Source organism: Amblyraja radiata, chromosome 5 (assembly GCF_010909765.2).
Source record: "Amblyraja radiata isolate CabotCenter1 chromosome 5, sAmbRad1.1.pri, whole genome shotgun sequence".
Lineage (NCBI taxonomy): Eukaryota > Metazoa > Chordata > Chondrichthyes > Rajiformes > Rajidae > Amblyraja > Amblyraja radiata.
Genome location: NC_045960.1, coordinates 22,327,546 through 22,350,616, shown reverse-complemented (window position 1 = coordinate 22,350,616; position 23,071 = coordinate 22,327,546). Strand labels below are relative to the sequence as shown.

Here is a 23,071-nt window from a genome sequence, read left to right as displayed (position 1 = left end):
TCCCATTCACCCCTCTATCAAACCCCTATCTCCTTCACCCCTCCCCCCCCCCCCTATGATGTAATTGGAAGCCGGGGCTGGTATGTAAATGATCCATGGTGGTGACGTCGCGGGGCGGCGGGTCGGCCAATCAGCGCTGGGAGCGGAGCCTCACCATATAAGGGCATGCGGCGCCATAAAAGGCGACGTCGAGTCTTTATATGGGGCTGCAAGTAGTGCCGGGCGCGCCGCCTCCGCCATTCAGGGAACCCTGTGCGCCGGCCCTTCCCGGCGCCGCCGCTCCGCTCCTCCCGCAGCTGCTGCTGCCGCGGGGCAGCGCCGCCACCCTGTGCCGGAGCGGCGGCCGCAGCGGCTCAGCTCAGCTTAGCTCGGGCCCCGGCGCGGCGCGGAGCGGGCAATGCTGGAGAGCGGCTGAGCGTCGGATTACTTGTTGGGCGGGGGGGGGGGAGCGGCGCGCCTCAGGGCGCTGTGCAGTGCGGCGGCTGCCGGTGCAGCGAGTTGGTGGGAGGGAGGGAGGGGAGGCAAACACTGAGTGAAGGAAGAAGGAGTAAAGAGCAGGCGGGCAGGGAGTGAGTGAGGAGCGGCGGCGGGCCCCGCACCTTAAGCCTATACCCCGCACCATGCTGCAGAGCCAGGCCGGAGCCAGCGACAGCGCCTCGACCACGGGCATCCTGCAGCCCGCAGCGCCCCCGCCGCCGGCCGGCAACATGCGGGAGCCCCCTCTCTCCACCGCCGCCTACAGCGGCTCCGAGCCCAGCAGCGACGAGGAGGACGAGCTAGTGGCGCCCCCGGCCCCGGTGGACAGGCGAGGGTTGAAGCGCAGAGTGTCGGACATGGAAGCTGCCGCCGGCTTGACCAGGGTGAGCGGCAGCGGCCACGACCCCAGCCTGGACTGCGGCGGCCCCGGGCTGGCGGCGGGCGGCGGCGGCGGAGTCTACGGGGTAGCGGCTGTGGCCGGTGGAGCGGCGGCGGCGGCCGGGCTGAAGCCGGGCAAGAAAACGCGAGGGCGGGTGAAGATCAAGATGGAATTCATCGACAACAAGTTGAGGAGGTACACGACTTTCAGCAAGAGGAAGACGGGCATCATGAAGAAGGTGAGACAGCGAGCGAGCGTCCCGGTCCCGGTCCCGGGCCGCCTCTGACAGCTACCCCCCGGGCGGGCCAAAGCGGGCGGAGTAGCTCTAGGCTTGGGCTGCCTCTTAACCCCGTCCATCTAACCCCGGGATCATGCGGATGTGGGAAGGAAGGCTCCGGCAACTTGTTGTGTGTGTGTGTGGCGGGAGCATCGTTGTTGCAAAATATTCCAGTTGAGATCAGGCAACAGGTCGCTGGAAACCCGGCGCGCTGCTGAGGGGCAGCTGTGTCCGGCTGCTCGGTGGCACCAACACTCTGTGGAGTTAGTTGTCTCTTTACCCCGTGTGGTGTGAAACAGCAGATGCACAGTAACCTGGTGACCTTTTAGAGGGTAACCGCTGACAACCCGCTGGTGATTACACCTCGAGCTGATAAGTTTACTCATGCCTGCCTTCTGGATCGATGGCGTCTCCTTTCCACGTCCCCGCCTCTTCCTTGTACTCGACAGTTGTCTTTTGCGCTGCATGTTCCTTGATGGTCCAGTGCCCCGAATCGTAGTGAAAAGCAATAGTATTCGGGTACGCATCTTGATCTGCGTCAAAGTGGTAGGATAGCTGGCCCTGGCACTCTTGAGTTATGTAGGAAGAATAGTTACTCAAGATTATTATCCAACCAACCCCAATGTCAGAGCCCTGGCCTATCAGGCTGGTCATGGAGCTTTAGAGCATGGAAACAGGTCCTTCGGGCCCACCTTATCCATGGTGACCAAGTTGGGATACCTAGTTAGTCCCATTTGTCTGCATTTGGCCGATAGTACTCAACCCTTCCTGTCAGATTGTTATTTTCTTCTATATTTTCCTCTGGTAGCTCATAGAAACATGGCCATTTGACCCTTTGAGCCAGCACCGCCATTCAATATGGTCAGCACCCCGTTCCCCCGTCCCTGCCTTTTCACCATATCCCTTGATTCCTAAGAGCTAACTCATTCTAGATACGGGCTACATCCTAAGTGAAGAAGTTGCTCCTTTAACCTCTCGCCTTTAGAATTCAGTGCCCTGGGTAGAGACAATGTGTTCACTTTCTCCATGCCCCCCTTGTGATGCTATACACCACAATAAGGTCGCCCCCTCAGCCTCAGCCTCAGCCTCCAACCTATCTAATCTCACGACCGCAAACATTCCGGTGAATCTCTTCTTCAGCCCAATTGAGAAATGGTTGGCTGAATAGTCTTCCACCTCAGCGATGTGTACTTGGGGTCAGGGCCAGTGTGCTGCAGAGCTGGAGCTTCAACTACAAATAAGAGGGGAGCGGTTCATGTGCGCAATTGGAGTGTTGTAGACTTGATGCTATCCCATGTTATTGGGACTCTGAGATCTCTCCTGACATTGTAGTTAGTCATGGAGCTCAACAATAGAGAAACATGCCCATCGATACACCTCATTTGTAACCCAAATCTCTTGTCACTCTGACCCTCGTGCCATTCCCGGAATCTTGTCTTTGCAATTGCTGGTGTCAAAGTTCCAAGACTTGTGGTTGACCACTGCCCTTGACCTTCATCCAGAAACTGCTATCCCTCACCCACTGTTACCCTTCACCTCTGACTCTCACTCACTGTTACCCTTCACCCCTGACCCCCTTACTCACTGCTGCCCTTCACCCCTCACCCACTGCTGCCCTTCACCCCTCACCCACTGCTGCCTCCCGTCGCTGTGGTTCATTCTCAGTTCCATCATTATCCCAATCATTCCAGATTCTGCCGGATAAACTCAGTGGTATGACCAGCATCTATGGAGGGAAATGGACAGGCAATGTTTAGGGGTGAGGACCCCTTCAGATGTCCTGAAATGTTATCTGCCCATTTCCCTCCACAGAAGCTGCCTGACCTGCTGAGTGCCGTACATTTTGTTTTTTTTGCTCCAGGTTTCAGCATCTATAGTCTCTTGTGCCTCCAGATTCTTGTCCCCTTGAGCCTCCATTTGGACTCTTCAGATTTTCTGATTTGTTGACCCGCAGGTTGAAATAAATTATTGTACTGTGTAATTATATATAAATGCAGATTATCATTGAGGGCGTAGGTAGCCTAGGCAACTATAGTGTTTGTGTATTTAGAGAACATTTCTTGGGATGTTACATTGTGGAAAAAACGGTGTTTGGTTCAGTTTGGGTCTGGTCATGTATGTTGAGACAGAGTTACTTAACCCTACAGGAAAAGATGATTGAGGAAGAGTGATCATGATATGCAATTTCTGGATGGAATGTGGCTCTGAACCTAATCTTAAACGTATATTATATGAGAGTGAAGAATAAAAAATGTGTGATCAAATACTGATGTTTTCTTAAAAAAATCTATTCAGTTGAGGAATGGACTATGAGATGCTCAATCCATCCGTGGTGAACTAAAAAAAAAAGGCTATCTCTTGTACAGTAAACTTTGCTTCCTTGAGGAAAATCATAATAGAAAAATGATAGGAAAAAAAGGTGGTTTTGAATAGTCACTTTAAAGCCTCCAAACTTTTCAGCATGAGGGCCACATTATATATTTGGCACATTTTTGCGGGCCGTAGGAAAAAATAAATGTCACACGCACACATGCTCTGGCGCGGCACACGCACGCACTGTCACACACACACACGCACGCACTGTCATACACACACAAGCACGCACTGTCATACAAGCACGCACTGTCACGCACGCACTGTCACGCACGCACTGTCACACACGCACGCACTGTCGCACAAGCACGCACTGTCACGCACGCACTGTCACACAAGCACGCACTGTCACGCACGCACTGTCATACACACACAAGCACGCACTGTCACACAAGCACGCACTGTCACACAAGCACGCACTGTCACACACGCACGCACTGTCACACACGCACGCACTGTCACACACGCACGCACTGTCACACACATGCACGCACTGTCACACACACACAAGCACGCACTCACACACGCACGCACTGTCACACACGCACGCACTGTCACACACAAGCACGCACTGTCACACACGCACGCACTGTCACACACATGCACGCACTGTCACACACACACAAGCACGCACTGTCACACACACACAAGCACGCACTGTCACACACGCACGCACTCACACACACACACGCACGCACTCACACACACACAAGCACGCACTGTCACACACACACAAGCACGCACTGTCACGCACGCACTGTCACACACACGCACGCACTCACACACACACAAGCACGCACTGTCACACACGCACGCACTGTCACACACGCACGCACTGCCACACACACGCACTGTCACACACACGCACGCACGCACTCACACACACACAAGCACGCACTGTCACACACTCATGCACTGTCACACACTCATGCACTGTCACACAAGCACGCACAGTCACACACGCACGCACTGTCACACACACACAAGCACGCACTGTCACACACGCACGCACTGTCACACACACACAAGCACGCACTGTCACACACACACGCACGCGCTGTCACACGCACGCGCTGACGCACGCACGGTCACACGCACGCACTGTCACACACACGCACGCGCTGTCACACACGCACGCGCTGTCACACACACGCACGCGCTGTCACACACACTCACACGCACGCGCTGTCACACGCACGCACTGTCACACACACGCACGCACTGTCACACGCACGCACTGTCACACGTACGCACTGTCACACACACACAAGTACGCACTGTCACACGCACTGTCACACACACGCACGCGCTGTCACACACACGCACGCGCTGTCACACACACGCACGCACTGTCACACGCACGCACTGTCACGCACGCGCTGTCACACGCGCACGCACTGTCACACACGCAAGCACTGTCACACACACTCACGCACTGACACACACACACACGCACGCACTGACGCAGGCACACTCTGGCGCCCACGCACACATAGAAAGCCACACACGACTCCACCATACTGAAACACCCAGACACACTCTCACACTCTCTCACAGATTTGCACATAGGCTCTCTCACACTCTATCTCTCTCTCTCTCTCTCTCTCTCTCCCTCTCACATACACACACACTTCACTGTAGTCACCCCTCAGGCATGTACAAAGACCCACGTGTGCATAATGCTCACCCATTGGGCATACACACACACCGAGCCGGCTACCGATCCGCCGATCTCTGCAGGGCTGGCGGGAGAGTGAGACACAGAGGTGGGGAGAGAAAGAGGGGAGGGGCAGCGAGAGAGAGGGGTCAGGGAAGGATTCATAATTGAATAAAATAAGGAACTAGTGGTTTTGAATAGTCACTTTACTTTAGTTTAGAGCAGGGGCCTCCAACCTTTACAGCATGAAGGCCCCGGAGCGGGAACTGTTCACTGGTCACCCTCACGGGAGGAGCCCGCTACACACCGACCCTGCCGCCAACTAGTCCCTCCACTCCCCACCCCACGCTACCACCCCGCACAACTTGCCTTTGCAACACGGGAGCAGGTGGCATAGCGGGAGAGTCGCTGCCTCACAACACCAGAGACCCTGGATCCATCCTGACTGTGGGTGCTGTGTCTGTACGGAGTTTGTACCTGCGTGGGTTTTCTCCATGTGCTCTGGATTCCTCCCACACTCCACGTTTGCAGGTTAATTGAATTTGTCCTGAGTGTGTGTAGGATAGTGCTAGTGCATATGGGCATCGCTTCGATGGGCCGAAGGGCTTGTTTCCACGCTGTATCTCTAAAGCTGCGCTACCACAGAACCCGCTAAATAGCCCGCCGCACGGAATGTATTAAGAGCTTGCTGCGGGCCAGATAAAATCTCGTGGCGGGCCGGATGTGGATAGTTTGGAGACCCCTGGTTTAGAAATACAGTGCGGAAACAGGGCTTTCGAGTCTGTGCACACCAGCGATCCCTGTACATTAACTACACACACGATGGACAATTTACAGTTTTTACCAAAGCCAAATTAACCTACAAACCCGCACGTCTTTGGAGTGTGGGAGGAAACGGAGCACCCAGGGGAAACATAGAAACATAGAAAATAGGTGCAGGAGTAGGCCATTCGGCCCTTCGAGCCTGCACCGCCATTCGATATGATCATGGCTGATCATCCCTGCCTTCTCTCCATACCCCCTGATCCCTTTAGCCACAAGGGCCACATCTAACTCCCTCTTAAATATAGCCAATGAACTGGCCTCAACTACCTTCTGTGGCAGAGAATTCCACAGATTCACCACTCTCTGTGTAAAAAATGATTTTCTCATCTCGGTCCTAAAAGACTTCCCTCTTATCCTTAAACTGTGACCCCTAGTTCTGGACTTCCCCAACATCGGGAATAATCTTCCTGCATCTAGCCTGTCCAACCCCTTAAGAATTTTGTAAGTTTCTATAAGATCCCCCCTCAATCTTCTAAATTCTTGCATGTACAAGTCGAGTCTATCCAGTCTTTCTTCATATGAAAGTCCTGCCATCCCAGGAATCAGTCTGGTGAACCTTCTCTGTACTCCCTCTATGGCAAAACGCACGGTTACAGAGAGAACGTACAAACTCCGTGCAGACTGCACCCGTCGCTATAAGGCAGCAACTCTACTGCTGTGCCATCATTCTGTCCCATGCTAGCGTTGAATCATTGTAGATTATTAGAGGGTAAAAGGAAGGCGGGGAGGAGACTTCCAATTACTTTCAGTGGAGGAAGAAAAACCCCATTAAATTTGGCAAATTTGACGGCTTACCCCCATGAAAGAAAGGGTGGTAGAGATATTTGATGCATTGGACTTGTTAACATCTCCTAGAGAGGTTCCAGCAGTTGGGAAAACGTCAAATGAAATGCCACTATTTAGGAAAGGAATGAGTTGGGAAGCGGGAACCATCATCCAGTTGACACAACATCTGTCACTTGGAAAATCCTGGAAACCTATATTAGGTTAATGACAGGACGTTTACGAAGCCAGTAGATAAGGCAGTTGAGCCGAATCAATGTGGTTTTGTGAAGGGGAATGGCGTTTGATGAGTTTCTTGCTGTTTGAGGATGTAAAAAGTAGGAGGAATAATGGGGAGCCAGTCGATGTGTGTGTTTGGTTTGATAGAAGGCATTTGATCGTATACTGGAACTTTAGCACACAGTATGACAGATCGTAACTGGAGTACAAATATAGCATAAAACAAAACCGAGTTAGGATAAATGCATCGTTTTCAGGCTGGCAGGCAGTAATTATCAAAGTGCTGGTCCTGCCCAATTCACAGTAGATTAATGACATGGGTGATGGAACAGAGTGGTCTGTGGACAGATTTGAGTACTATTCTTAAGCTATGATGAAGTTGTGAGCAGGACGTGGAACAGAAGTTGAGTAAATGGGTAAAAGTTGGCAGATAGGGCATAATGATGAGGATGACGTTATGCACTTTGGTAGGAAGGATGGAAGAGCAGAATCTTAAATGCTGCCATACAGAGGGTTCTGGGTGTCCTTGTAAATGAAACACGACGTTGGAGCGCAGGACAGCAAGTAACTAGGAAGGCCAGTGGAAGGTTCAGTATAATGTCAGGGGCACCAGGGTGCTGTGAAATATTTAGTTCACAGTAATGAGTAATGATAAATACCACGACGAGTGCAAAATAGCAGAATGTGCAATCTGAAGTAGAGCAAAAATACTAAAGTACCGTAACAGAGTGGGGTACTTAAGAGTAGGTGTGCATGGCAGATCCTCCAAGGAGGATAGTGTGAAGGAGATGATTAGTTTAGCAGGGGGGGATGAAGCTGCTTTGGGCTTTCAAGCTCCTGTATTTTCTCCCAGAAAGAAGGTAAGAGAGGAAGGAAAATTGGCCAGGGGTGAATATTTGACAATTCTTTGACAATACTTCCTTGACAATACTTCCAGCTAACCAGGTTGGCCTTTATTGCATTGTATAGAAGTAGGGAGATTTTGATGCAGCCATTGGTGAGGCCCTACCTGGAATACTGTGTACAGCTTTGGTCCTCGTATTTAAAGAGCAATATACGTGGATTGGGGGAAGTTCAGAGATGATTTACTGACTCCCAGAGCAGTGTAGCTTGTCATATAAGCAGAGATAATTCAGTTGGCCCCCCAAGCTACCTCCACCCTTCAGTATAGGCCTTCCCACTGGTGCCGTCTCACCACTGCCTTGCCCCAAGCTTCTTTTTGACCTTGTACTCTTTGCAATGAAAGCTAACTTTGCATTAGTCTTGTTGATTATGTGATATATCAGCATATCATCTTGAGCTGCAATATTTTGTAGCCTTGCTCCATTTGAATCATTTTCATTCTTGTAGAATAGTTGGGTTTAGTTTAGAGATACAGATACAGTGCGGAAACAGGCCCTTTGGTCCACCGAGTCAGCGCCGACCAGCGACTCCCGCATATTAACACTATCCTACACGCACTAGGGACAATTTTTACATTTACCAAGCCAATTTACCTACCTACCTGTACATCCTTGAAGTGTGGGAGGAAACCGAAGATCTCGGAGAAAACCTACGCAGATCACGGAGAGAATGTACAAACTCCGTACAGTCAGCACCTGTAGTTGGGATCGAACCCGGGTTTACGGCGCTGGAAGCGCAGTAAGGCAGCAACTTTACCGCTGCGCCACCGTGCTACACTCTTAATTAGTGCACACTCTAATTAGAGCTGAGAAATCAGGGTTGTTGCGCGGTAAGATTGTGTGTGGGATTGCTGGGAGGATATTCTCCCCACCGGGGAATTCCCCTGGATCTGGGGGGATACGGTTTCAGAATAAAGATTTAAGACACGCGAGGCCTCTGAAACTTGAGCCTTTGTGGTGACAGGGTGCCTGAGTCATTGAATATATTCTCGGCTGGCAAATATGTTTTAGTCTATAGGGCATCAGGGGGGCTGATGGGGAAAGTGAGCCGAGGCCCAGATGTGAGCAGGTACACAAAAATGCTGGAGAAACTCAGCGGGTGCAGCAGCATCTATGGAGCGAAGGAAAAGATGTGAGCATCCATGAGGACACTGGAGATAAGCGGGCAGCATCTACAGCAGGAGAAAGAGAAGTTTCTGGGTGGTGATCTTATTGACTGAACTGATGGCCTGATACTTTGTTCCTCAGTCGTGAGTAGTAAGAGTGAACACTTCAGTAGTGTAGTGGTGAGAACTACACTACTACAGTGGTAGGTGGCCACAGTGTGTGTGACACCACATGGATAAAATCGGGGAGATCAGATACGTTGAAGGTGAAAGGGTCTGGGAGGGGGACACAAGGAAGAGGAACTGATGGTGAGAAGCTAATCCGGTGAGCAGAGGGCTGGTATTCAGCGTGGGACCAGGTGTTAGATCCTATTACTGAAGTCTCTGAAAACTCTGATTAATTGCTAATGGTTGCATTTGGTGCCGGAGTTTGCGTCAGATGTTTTTGGATATCAAATGGATAATGAGAATGACATCTCCGCTAGACTTCTGGCTGGCAACTGTTCGACTGCCAGAGTTTAGGCAGTCCGAGTGATGGTTCTGTGGCTTTTAGCTGGGTCAGTGCCACAAAGACACAGTGCAGTCATCTGTCCTGTGCTCACCCAGGTGGTCTCCATGCAGACATGGAGTTGTACGTCACAGAAATGGGTCTTTCAGACCCACTTGTCTGTGCTGACCAAGTTGAGGCAACAGCTTAACTGTCATATATACCGGCAACAGCGCAATGAAATTCTTCCTTGCTGCAGCTTTATGGGCCCATTAATACAATAACACACAAATGTACAATAATTAATAATACAATAAATTAATAATCAGTAATACTAGGAAACATGACCACAACAGTCCAAAACCAAAGTCGGTAGTGCAACCAAAATAGTCCAGAGTGGATCATCATTGTTGTTGAGGTCGGATTGTGGTTAGTGTTGTGCAGTGGTTAAGAGCCCAATGTTTGCTGGGAAGCAGTCGCTGTATTCAGACTCTTGTCTTCTTGATGGTGGTAGTGGGATAAGTGTGATGCCAGGGTGGTGAGGGTCTTTGATATTAGCTGCCTTTCTGAGCAGCACCTCCGACTGATGCATTCAATGGTGTGGAGGTCAGGACCTGTGATGGTCAGGACTGGGCAGTGTCCACCACTATCTCCTCTGTTCCTGTGCGTTTGAGTTAGTGAACCAGGCTGTGATGCGACCAGTCAGTATGCTCCCGACTGAACATTTGTAGACGTTTGATAAGAGTATTTGGTGACACAATCTCCTACTTCTGATGAAATACGTGGGCCCAGGACAGATTTTCAAAGATATGCATGCCTAAGAACTAGAAGCTGGTAAATCTCTCCATCGCCGTCCTGTCTATGAAGACTGGATTCCTGACTCCCCCCCCCCCCCGAATCCAATAATTGGATTCATGGTAGATGCTAAATGCTGGAGTAATTCAGTGGAACAGGCAGCATTTCCTGAGATAAGGAATGGGTGGCGTTTAGGGTCTAGACCCTTCCTCCACGGTCTTGCTAATGTTGAGAGCAAGATTGTTCTGGCACCATTCAATCAGATAATTAATCTGACATGGAGAGACTAGAGCAGAGGACTGAGCACACCGCCCTGGTGCTCTTGTGTTGATAACTATCGAGAAAGAAGTCTTAAGAAGAAGTCAAAGATCCAATTTCATGGGCGTGAGCAGATAAGTTTAGATGGGATGAGTGTTGAAGGTTGAACTGTAGTCTATGAACACAAGTGTTTTTACTGTCCAAGTGGTCCAGTGCAAAGTGGCTGCCTATGTGCAAGCCAAATGTTTGTTTATATTTTTTGTCAAAGTGAGGGCAAGGGATAGAGGGTTTAGTGGTTTTGTTTGACTGAGCTAGTCCCACTTGCCTGCACCTGGCCCATATCTCTCCAAACTTTTCCTATCCACGTACATGGCTTTTAAATTAATTGTACCTGCCTCTACCACTTCTTCTGGCAGCTCATTCCATATACGAATCTCCCTATGTGTGGGAAGAGTTGTCCCGTTGATTCCTTTTTAAATATTACGAGGAAATCAACATACGAGGAGTTTCATTTGCCAAGTCAGTCATACAAATAAAAAGCAACAGACCACACAAAATACATTTTAACATAAACACCCACCACAGTGACGACTCCACATTCCTCACTGTGATTGAAAGCGAAAATCTCTTCCCTCCTTGCCTCTCCCACGGTCGGGGGCCTCGAGCCCTCCGTTGACGTGACTATCTTTACTCCCGTAGCCGGAGGCGTTCGGGCCCTCCGCGTCGAGGCGATCAGCTCCTGCGTCGGGGAGATGTCAGCTCCCACGCGCCGGGCTTTCAAAACCCGCGTCGGGGCTGGTCGAACCTCTGCGTCGTTGGAACTCCCGACTAGCCTCTCCCGAGACTGCGAGCTCTCGATGTAAAGTCCAAAGGCCGCGGTTGGAGCGATCCCAGGCGTGGGATCTGCCCCGATGTTAAGTCCACGCCCCGCGGTGGGGCCCAAGGTCAGTCCAAGGTCACCTCCAGCTCCATCGATGGTAGGCCGCAGAGCGACCGGAGAATGCGATCCAAAATTAATCGCAACTCCGGCAAGGTAAGGAACTGAAAATAAAAGTTTCCCCCTCCCCCCACATAAAACAAACCGGAGAACATTTACACAGACTGTTAACACACACTAAAAATTAAAAAAGACAAAAACAGACAGGCTGTTGGTGGGGCTGCCAATCGTGCGGTGCCCCTGGTGGTACACATGTCTGAGGGTGCATAATACACTGCATGCAATGAGGGTTATTGCAGAAATCATGGTGACTTCATGTAGATTTAGGGAGCAGAAGATGGACAAGCATTCTGGACCCTGGCCGGACACCAGATGATGGTCTGGGCTCAGACCGCAATTTCAGCTTGTACTCTCTCCCCCCACCCTGATCACAAGCAGATGAGTAAATGCAGAGGAGTATTATTGAAGTGGAAACTGCCACTCAAAAGAATTGGCAGAGTCCAAATAAATTGAACGGCATAAACTTTTATAAACTATTGTGTTGAAACCAGCTGAGCGTGTGAGGCAACCAGTGGGCGTGGTGATCTGGACTGTGAGAAAGCCTGCAAGGATCTTTACCTCGATACCAAACGTGCTAATTTTGTGAAATGTTCTTGTGCAGATTCATTGAATAGTCACTTTGGGTGGCAGGCTGTTACCTGGGGATTCTGCGGGACTCCCAGTTGTGTGATTTGACCAAAGTGGTCAGGAACAATGAAACAGAGTCTGCTGCTGATGCAACTCAGTGGTGTGGGCAGAGGGGGTTTGGGGGAATACGAAGGGGCTAGCTGAATGATCAAGAATTTGGCAGATGGAATAGAATGTGTGGAAAAACAAGGTTTTGCACGTTGGTTGGAAAATATAGAAAACCTGAGTCTTTTAAATTGTGAAGAATTGAAAAGTGGATGTTTAGAGGGACTTTGTAAAGCTAATGGATTAGGAAGGCAAATTGTACTGTACAATATACAATACAATACAATACAATATTTATTGTCATTTGAACCTCAGTGCGGCTCAAACGAAACTCTGTTTCTACAGCCATACAAACAAAAACGATTCTTACTAGTCACACAACCAATTTAATTCACACAAACATCCATCACAGTGAACCTCCTCCTTACTGTGATGGAAGGCAAAGTCTTTTCTCTCCCCTGCTCTCCATTTTCCTCCCGATGTTGAAGCCCCAGGCGGGCGATGGTAAGTCCCACAGCCATTTTAGGCCGCGCCTGGCGATGTACGGCCACGCTCCAGGTCTAAATGTCACGGTTGGAGCCCCCGGCGGGCGCTGGAATGTCCCGCGGCCATTAAAGCCGCGCCGGGCGACACGGGCTGGAGAAGTTGCGTTGCGGGAGCTCCGGAAAGCGGTCTCCCACCCGGACCAGCGAGCTCCTGATGTCACAGTCCACCGGACCTGCAGCTGGAGCCTCCGAGCTCTGGGGTCGGGCCGCAGCAGCGAGCCACCACCGCTCCCCACGCTCCGAGGCCGGCCAGCCCCAGATGGTAAGTCCGCAGGCTCCGTGACTGGAGCCCCAAGTTGTTCCGGTTGGAGGCCGCTCCACGGTGCTAGGCCCCAACGACAACGGAGACCCGACAGGGAAAAGGTCGGGTCTCCCGTGCAGGGAAGAGATTTTAAAGTTCCCCCGCCCCCCACATAAACACAGTTAAAAACTATAAAAAAACACAGCAACTACATTTAACTAGACAAAAATATTAAAAAAGACAGACAGGCTGTAGGGGCCGCTGCAACAGTGTCGAGCCACCAACCGGAAACATTTTGCAAGGAGCAGGAGTTACAAGGGCGGAGGGTGTCTTGCACAGTGCTGTAGTCGGACATTATTGGAAAAGTGTGGTCTGGTGTCACTGAAGAAAGATGTGATCAAGAGAGTGAATGAAGGTTAGTTCAGAGATGGGTTTGAAGATTGACAAACCAGACTGGGGCCAACGCTCAAGTTATAGAGTGTTGGATGATCTCATGGAAATATGTGAAATACTCCACATACCCTGTGAAATGGCCTGTGGTGTACGTGATTACCCAGGCTGGGGTAGTCGGGGGCTGGTCATGTGGGAACAATGGGGAGACATTTCTTCACTCCTAGGGCTGTGCATCTTTGGAATTCTTTACCAAAGAGAGCTGAGGGTGGCAGACAATGAGATATTAAGATGTTAAAGGGAACTGAGGGATGTGGAGCATAGGAAACAGCGCTGAAGGAACTGGTTCAGGCAGCATCTTTGGTGGGAAATGTGACACAGGAGTTGCATGTCTTGGATCTTATCCGAGTTACAAAACGGGTGTTGGTGATTTTGATGCACATTAAGCTGGATAACTCCCCAGGGCCTGACCAAGTACATCCTCGGGCCTTATGGGAAGCACGGGAGGCAACTGCAGAGGCCCTTGCTGAGGCATTTGCATCATCCTTGGCCACAGGTGAAATTACAGAAGACTGGAGGGTGGATAATGCTGTACTGTTGTTTAAGGGAACTAAAGGCCAGTGATCCTGGTGTCAGTGGTAGATAAATCAGTATGGTTCTGTGCTTGGAGAAATGTCTCAACGGTGTTAAAAAGAGGTCACCAAAAGGATTGGTAAGGGCAAAGCAGTGAACTTATATGGAGTTTAGCAAGACTGTTGACTAGGTCCTTCATGGTAGGCTAGTCTGGAAGGCCAGATTGCATGAGATCCAGGGTGAATTAGCCAATTGGATTAAAAATTGGCTAGGAGTGTCCAAGGATAGTTGTGGAAAAACAAGGAACTGGTGTAGAAAGAGCACAGTGCTGGAGTAATTCAGCAGGTTAAGTAGCAACTCTGGAGAACTTGGATCGGTGATGTTTCAGGTTTGGTCTCTTCATAGTTGTTAACGGTTGTTTTACTGGTTGGAGGTGTGACCAGTGCAGTGCTGCAGGTGTTGGTGCTGGGTCCCCTGCAGTTTGTCATGTACATTAACCATTTGGATGACATGGAGCTAACATTGTTGGTAAATTTGCAGATGGCACCAAAATTGGTGGTAGATGAAAGAAGTTTATCAAAGTTTACAACAAGATCTAGATCAGTTGGGAGGGTGGGCGAAGAAATAGTAAATTAAATTTGTCTGACAAGTGTGAGATGTTGCATTTTGGTGTGTCAAACCAGGGCAAGACTCTCAGTAAATGACACTGCAGAGTGTTGCAGAACTGGGAGCGCAGGTTCACTGGGCACAAAGGTGGGAGGGGAGAGAGAAAAGGATGTACATATAGGTGGGGCACAAGGAAGGTGGGGGGAGGGGGGGTTATTTACCTAAAACTGGATAATTCAATGTTCATACCGTTGGGTTGTAGGCTACCCAAGCAGAATACAAGGTGCTGTACCTCCAGTTTGCATATGGTCTCATTCTGGTAATGGAGGAGGCACAGGACAGAAAAATAAGTGTGGGAAGAGGAGTTAAAATGGTTAGCAACCGGGAGATCCAGTGGGCCTTTGCAAGTGTTAGTCAAAATGGTTGCCTAATCTGCGCTTGATCTTGCCGAAGTAAAGGAGGTCACATCAGGAGCACCGAATGCAGTAGGCGAGGTGAGAGGAGATGACGTGACTCTCTGTCTCACCCGGAGGACGGCTGCAGTCCCAGGTGGATGTGAGGAAGGAGGTGTAGCGACAGGTGTTGCATCTCCTCTGGTTGCAGGAGAAAGTAGCTGTGGAAGGGGTATGTTTAGATGGGAATGGGCGAGCTGAGGAGAGTGCAGTCTCCACAGAATGTAGAAAGGGGCAGGGTTGAGAAGATGTGACTGGTGGTGGGATTATGTTGAAGGTGGTGGCAATGTGAAGGTGTTGGATGTAGCGGCTGGTAGATTAAAGGCAAAAGTTGGAACCGTCCTGATACAGCTGTACAGGTAATTGGTGAGACCACAGTTGCAATATCTGGTTGCCCAGCTATAGGAAGAATGTCATTAAGTTGGAATGGTTTGTGACACCCTGGGGCCAAGTTTTACTGAGGATAATCCAGATTTGTAATGAGCTGCCAGAGGAAGCTATAAAAGTGGATACAATTGCACATTTAGAAAGATATTTGGCAGACATGTAGATAGATGGGTTTGGAGGGTTGGGCGCCAAATGCTGGCAGATGGGACTAACCCAATGGTCAATTTGGTCAGCATGGACAAGGTGAACTGAATGGCCTGTTTCCGTGCTGTATTGGTCTAACGATGATCTTGCAGAGTGGCCGAGCAGGATGAGAGATGACCTGGGTCTCCGGATGTTGCATTCCTTGCTGGAGGCTACCACTGGTGCTCTGGTGTGGGTGGGGATGGTATGCAGCCTGAGATGGTGTGGGGGGGGGAGATGGTGTGTAGTTTGGGACGGTGTGGGGGGAAGAGTTTGTGTAGTCTATGACAATGGATGGCTTGTTTTTCATGCACTGTACTGTTATCTGGACGTGTTACTGTGAGGGCCTGGCCTGTGTGTGAAATTGGAGCATAGCCTGACTGCAGCTGAATATGTGATCTTTTCCGCTCCTGAGCCACACATAACGGTCTTGGCCCTGAGCCCTGGGATGGGGATTGTGATGGGCAGGAGGGTGCATGCAGTGATACTGAGCCGTGTGCCCAGTGTGGGATGGGTACTGAGGTCTGGTTCCCATGTGCTCTGCTGCCGTCACGCTGCACTGTGCTGCTGTAACCGGTCTCGTGCCTGACTGCTGGGGATTCTGCCACTGCTCTGCTCCGGTGATGAAACGGCCTGTTGTTGCTCTGCCCCGCAGGCCTACGAGCTTTCCACGCTGACGGGCACGCAGGTGCTGCTGCTGGTGGCGAGTGAGACGGGCCACGTGTACACCTTCGCCACCCGCAAGCTGCAACCGATGATCACCAGCGAGACGGGCAAGGCACTGATACAGACGTGCCTAAACTCACCGGACTCGCCGCCCCGCTCCGACCCCACCACCGATCAGCGGATGAGTGCCACGGGCTTCGAGGAGACTGACCTCACCTACCAAGTGTCGGAGACCGACAGCAGCGGGGAGAACAAGGTAAGGCACCCGGTGGGGCTTGTCTGGTGAAGCTTTTCTGCAGTCTGCAGGGGAAGATCTACATGAAATCTCTAAATGTAACTCTCCCTAGTTACACTTTCACCCTTGTGTACATAGAATCTCTCTGAAAACTCAATTATCTCTGCCAAAGCTATCTCATGCCCATTAGCCCTTCTGATTTCCTCAAATATACTCCCCTTTTTAATATCTGAAATTTCTTTCCATCTCGGCCCTGAAAAGCAGACCCCTTATGTGGTGGTTGGGGGGGGGGGGGGGGGAAATCACTGCTCATTCTCTTTGCAGGAGACTATCGGCCCTATTTGCCTAATCTCTCCTAGTGTGGCAATTGACAATCACCTTTTTTTTTAATATCCTCCACATCCTGACCTGGCAGGGTCTGGTAAACCTCCCCTGCACTGTTGATTCTCTCCCTTTCCCCCACTCTTCTCTGCAAGTCCTTGTTGTCTCTTGTTCTTGACACTGCTCCCTGGTTTCTCAGTTTGGAGGGAGTGATTGAATCCAGATTTTTAGATGTGCAACTTTTAAATTGTAACCATTTTTTAAAGAAGCTTTGTTTTTCCCGTTCACGAAGCACTTTGCTGGCATTAAAATGTCAACCATTTTGCTTTTAAAATTGTTGCACCTTGCTTTCAAGATGAGAGGCGTGGGAACCTGTGTTTGGGAGGTGATGGGGCTGACGGGCAGAAATGGAGCAAAAGGTGTTTGTGATGGGTGGGGCAGGAAAGAAAGGGATAATGAGGAAAGACCTAAATTAGGTTGTGTATGTTAATATTTGTGCTATGAAGAAATCACACATTTTGTTGTGGGAGTTTGAGTAAGTGTGAATGAACATGGTGATGCTGAGTTGGTGCCTGCCGAGGCCAGGATTACAACCAGCTATCTGTGGTGTTTACTCATTCACCAGCGGGTGCTCTACTCTCCTCCCACATCTCGCAAATGTGTTGTTAGGTTGATGGGCGACTGTGGTTGATGGGTCTGAGAGTTGGAATATGCTGCAGGAAGTGAGGGGATTGGGACAGTGGACTTGCTCTGCTGGCAGCCAGATGGGACCTGATGGGCTGAATGTCCTCCTGCATCGTAGTAAGTAGTAAAATGGGTTGGGGAAAGTGGTTGTGGAGAGGTCCTTTCCTTAGAATTTAAAAAAGTGTAAATGTTTAAAAACGGCTGTTTTGGAGATATATTGGAAACCTGTTTTCACTCATCGATGGGAATCTGGAACCAACGAAAGGAGGAAATGTGCAGGTCAGAGGCTGAAAAGATGCCCTGGGCCACTTGATGGAACACCTGGTTTGCTGTGAATCAAGATTTGCTATCTGGCTATTTAAATTGCTTTCCCACATTGTGGGGAGAAGGCTACATGCTGATGGGATACACTAGATAGATACACCATGTTTGAAAGGTGTATCATTGCTGCAGAAGGCTATGGGATGTGGTGGCATGGTGGAAGACATTCCCTAAGTGACATAACCAAAAAGGAAGTCAAATAAATTAAGTGTTATGTTATCTCTGTGCTGCTGTTGAGAAACCAACGTGGTAGTAAGGCTCTGTGAGCAGCTTTGGGCAGAGAAGATGAATGGCTGTTTCCCTGCCAGTCCAAGGCTATGTAGCTTAAAATATTTTTGGTATAATCTTTCAGAGATTGACAAATGAGACACAGGAGAGTAGGCTGTCCCTTGCTTTTCATTGGCTTGAGACTGAAAAGCCATTGGTGGCAGATAGTAGCTGTTGAGTAAATCGCTCAGTCTCACGTATACAGCACTCTACAGCATGTTACTCCTACCATGCAGCAGTACTGACTGGCAGCACATGTCAGGTTGCGATAATATGAATGGTGTGGTAGTAGGCGGAGCTTATAATAATGAAGCACTACATTGATGAATAAGTAAAGTAACCAATCTACATCTTTCCTTGTAAGAATAAAAAGTGAAACATCTACAATAGAGTGATATATGTATAAGCACGTTACTAGGTGCTGACTGATTAATAATGGAACCGAAACGCTAATAGCGCATACAGGGAAGTTCAGATGGTTCAAACAAAGTCCCCGTATCTAAGGGGCGGCCTACAAACCCGTCCCGCGAGCGTACGGTATAAATCCGCATCTCCTCTCTTCACCGGCGAGAATGCCGGGGTTCCGTGCGGCGGGAGCACTGGTGATCCGGGGGGCAAACACGACGAGGCAGGCGAGCGTGGTGGTGAGGGAGCTGGAGACGCAACCAATGGTTGGTCTGCAGCTGCAGGCCGTGAGGGAAGAGAAAGTCCGTCAGTAGATGGGTAGATCGGACGCGTCGCATCAGGATACGAGGCAGCAGGACGTGGTTCCTTCTTGGGAAGGAGATGTTGACAGTTGCGTCTAGATCCCTCCGTCTGCATTCACCATGTATGAGCGCGGCTCTTTTGCGGGACTAGATGAAACACAAACGGCCATAGCCCTTGTTGGTTTGAAGGCGAGCGGCTTGGCCACTGGAGAGAGGTTTAAGTGGTTTGCTGGACTTATCAAAAAATCGCTTTTGGGTATCACGTTTCAGTTGGAGTTGTTTCTGGATGGCAAGTGGTGGACGAACCAGTGGCTGCAGTAGTTGTTGGGGTACAGGCAGTGTAGCCCTGGTCTGTCGGGACATCCGGGCATTGGGCAGGAGACCACAGTATTGGGTCACGGGCGATGTTTCTCAGGTTGAGCAGGTCCAGGTAGACATCGGATTTAGCAAGGTGTGAGCGCTCCATCAATAAGGACCGTGCAAAAGACATCCACCTCAAGCTCAACCCTCTGAAGTGTAAGCGAGTCAAGGAGGTCCAGTATGTCGGACATGTATTCACCAGTGACGGCCTCAGACCTGACTCGTCCAAGTGGAAGCGTAGGTTCGTATCCCGCTTCTGACACGGTATTGGGGGTTCAGTATTGATGTGGATAGAGAACTGGCTGGCAGACAGGAAGCAAAGAGTAGGAGTAAACGGGTCCTTTTCAGAATGGCAAGCAGTGACTAGTGGGGTACCACAAGGCTCAGTGCTGAGACCACAGCTATTTACAATATATATTAATGATCTGGATGAGGGAATTGAATGCAACATCTCCAAGTTTGCGGATGACACGAAGCTGGGGGGCAGTGTTAGCTGTGAGGAGGATGCTAGGAGGCGGCAAGGTGACTTGGATAGGTTGGGTGAGTGGGCAAATGCATGGCAGATGCAGTATAATGTGGATAAATGTGAGGTTATCCACTTTGGTGGCAAAAGCAGGAAAGTAGACTTTTATCTGAATGGTGGCCGATTAGGAATAGGGGAGATGCAACGAGACCTGGGTGTCATGGTACATCAGTCATTGAAAGTAGGAATGCAGGTGCAACAGGCAGTGAAGAAAGCAAATGGTATGTTAGCATTCATAGCAAAAGGATTTGAGTTTACCAGCAGCGAGGTTCTACTGCAGTTGTACAGGGTCTTGGTGAGACCACACCTGGAGTATTGCGTACAGTTTTGGTCTCCTAAAGACATCCACAGAGAAGGTTCACCAGACTTATTCCTGGGATGGCAGGACTTTCATATGAAGAAAGACTGGATAGACTCGGCTTGTACACGCTAGAATTCAGAAGATTGAGGGGGGATCTTATAGAAACTTACAAAATTCTTAAGGGGTTGGACAGGCTAGATGCAGGAAGATTATTCCCGATGTTGGGGAAGTCCAGAACTAGGGGTCACAGTTTAAGGATAAGGGGGAAGTCTTTTAGGACCGAGATGAGAAAATCATTTTTTACACAGAGTGGTGAATCTGTAGAATTCTCTGCCACAGAAGGTAGTTGAGGTCAGTTCACTGGCTATATTTAAGAGGGAGTTAGATGTGGCCCTTGTGGCTAAATGGATCAGGGGGTATGGAGAGAAGGCAGGGATGGGATACTGAGTTTGATGATCAACCATGATCATATCAAATTGCGGTGCAGGCTCGAAGGGCTGAATGGCCTACTCCTGCACCTATTTTCTATGTTTCTATGGTATAACAATATTTATCGAGTAACAACACACTACAGCATGTTACTCCTACCATGCAGCAGTACTGACCGACCGACCGCATATGTCGGGTTGCGATAATATGAATGGTATGGTAGTAGGCGGAGCTTATATTAATGAAGCACTACATTGGTTAGTAAGTAAAGTAACCAATCTGCAGTAGCTTGTAGGAGTAATTTGGAAGAGTTAACAAGAATGTGAGCATCAAAAAAAATGCTTGTCAGGCAGCATCAGTGCAGAAAAAAACAGAACTAGCTTTACAGCTCCAAACCTTTGCTAGAACTGGGAAAGAGAAAATGGGTAATTTAATTGACAAGAAGCTGGTTGGAGGGATGGTGAGGATAAAGGGAATATTTGTGGTGGGAGGAGACAAGGGTAATGGGGGTGTTTAGATGGTGATTATGTTTCTTTGTAGCTAACAGCAGGGTTGAGGCAAGCGCGACTAATGGCAAGCAAAAAACAGAGCCATTATCACAGACAGATGAGTTGTAGCAGAAGTGACTGGTTGTGAGACAAGGAGAATTCAACATTGAACCCTGACGGGTGCAAGAGTGTTGATTCTCTTGCGCCACAAACTGAGGTCGGAGCAGGATGGAGAATTAAAGTGTAGGAAGGAACTGCAGATGCTGGTTTAAACCAAAGATAGACACAAAATATTGGAGTAACTCAGCGGGACAGGCAGCACCTCTGGAATGAAGGAATGGGTGACGTTTGGGTCACGACCCTTCTTCAGTCTATCTTTGGAGAATTAAAGTGGCAGGCGGTGGGAAGCTCGGGGCACTGGTCACAGGTGCTCACCAAATATGTTGCCCAATCTGAGTTTGGTTTCTCCAGTGTGAGGAACCACATTGTGAACACCAAATGTGGTGCACTTGACTGGAAGAAATGCAAGTGATTTACTGGGTCTTGGATGGTAGGAAGGGGGGAAGTGAAAGGAAGGGTGTTGCGTCTCCTGAAATTGCACGAGGACATGCATGGGGAATGGTTGGTGACAACAGAAGAAGAAGTGGACCGGAGGTTGCAAAGAAGCCATCCTTTTTGTAATCCAGAAAGGGGAGGAGCAAATGTGGCTGGTGGTGGCATATTCTCCATGGTAAAGATCACAATGGATGATCCATTGAGGAGAGAGGGAGAGCACACGAGGTGGGGGAATCTCTGTTCTTGCTCTGTGCAAGGAAATGGATGAAGCACAGTCAAGTTCTGTCTCATGGAGAATGAAGACATTTTATAGTCGTCTGTATCAATGTTACAAAATTTTGAGATTTTAAAAATCAAGTCTGCAATTTATCTCATCAGTTAAAGCATAAAAAGAAGTTTAATTTGACACATAATTCACTTTCATATCTTCAGTATTAAAAAAGTTATGGCCATTTTCATACTCGGAAATTAGCATCTTGGTCCCTATTGTTTTTCCATTGACTTAACACAAAAGCTGTGATCGAGGACAGTCAAAAGCCATAACTTTCTTAAAAATTAAGACTGAATGAAATTTTCAGTTATCATAGATTGAAACATTCTGAAACAAATATAAAACATCTTATTGGATGACCTGAAATTAAAGCATATAATTAGTTAGTTACCTAATTGGAGCTAATTACAAAATTGACCGTTGTGACGGAAACAGTAATAAACACCCAGACTGCCTTGAAAATTCAAAAATGTGATATTCTCAAAATCAGAACTTATTATTGTATTATATGTTGTAAGTCCGTAACAGATTGATAAATAAATTACAATGTCCAGCAATAGACCAAATCTTTATGGAGAAGATCAGTTGCTAGCTGGTACATTGGCATATCATAATCAGTAGCATAATCATACTCCTCAGATTGTAACCAATAAGCAACTCTGTACACCTTGTTTTTCTTCAACTTTTCAATTTTGGCATTGTAAACTACAAGTTTTTGCTCTTCAAACCACACATGACATGCCTTTCTGCCCACTACTTTCCCCATTAAGAATGTCCTGTAGATTCCATTTCTTAAGAAAAGGATAATTTTTTTTAAATAGCCTAAGAAAATTCACAAGATAACATGATTTTTAAATCTCACTGTCATGAATTTATATCCCAGATGGAAGGAATTTAATGTTTAATTCCATAAATTAATCTAGAAACATCCACCCAAAATATAATCAAATTATTGTTTTTTGCACAATACGTGTGACTCAAACTGTTGTGAATATTTAGTTTAAAAATACTGATCATGGAGAGAGAGAATAACACAAAATATGGACAATTTAGATGGCTTATCTCCACAAAAATGGGCATTTTAATCATCTTGCTTCTGGAACACGATCGATTGGAATGTTGCATTTGCGGTGAATTTGAACCCCACATCGGTAGGAAAAACACTGCCAGTTCGTATGGGGCCCAAATCACATTTTCGCAAAGGAAAATTAGATTAAAGCCATCTCGAGAAACAGGTTTATATGTAAAATAAACAACTTGCATTATGTTTTGTCCCCTTCATGCGATCCGTCACGTTGTAGGCATTGAGGGCGTTAGAAGTCGCTTTTTATTTTAATGTAATGATTAAATTGTCTTGCG

At 48.7% G+C, this 23,071-nt stretch overlaps 1 protein-coding gene across 2 annotated transcripts in view; it reads left to right on the top strand.

The window, feature by feature from the left end:
- Window positions 1–226: 226 nt before the first annotated feature.
- The window catches only part of srf (serum response factor), a 48,484-nt gene continuing 25,639 nt past the window's right edge, over window positions 227–23,071 (top strand). The window contains exons 1-3 of one of the 2 annotated variants that reach the window (XM_033020725.1): window positions 227–514; window positions 553–1,094; window positions 16,240–16,506. In XM_033020725.1, coding sequence (XP_032876616.1) covers window positions 621–1,094; window positions 16,240–16,506 — 741 coding nt within the window. In that variant the 5' untranslated portion in view covers window positions 227–514; window positions 553–620. Of the gene's footprint in view, window positions 522–552; window positions 1,095–16,239; window positions 16,507–23,071 lie in introns of both variants that reach the window. The other variant, XM_033020726.1, reaches the window with a different exon arrangement.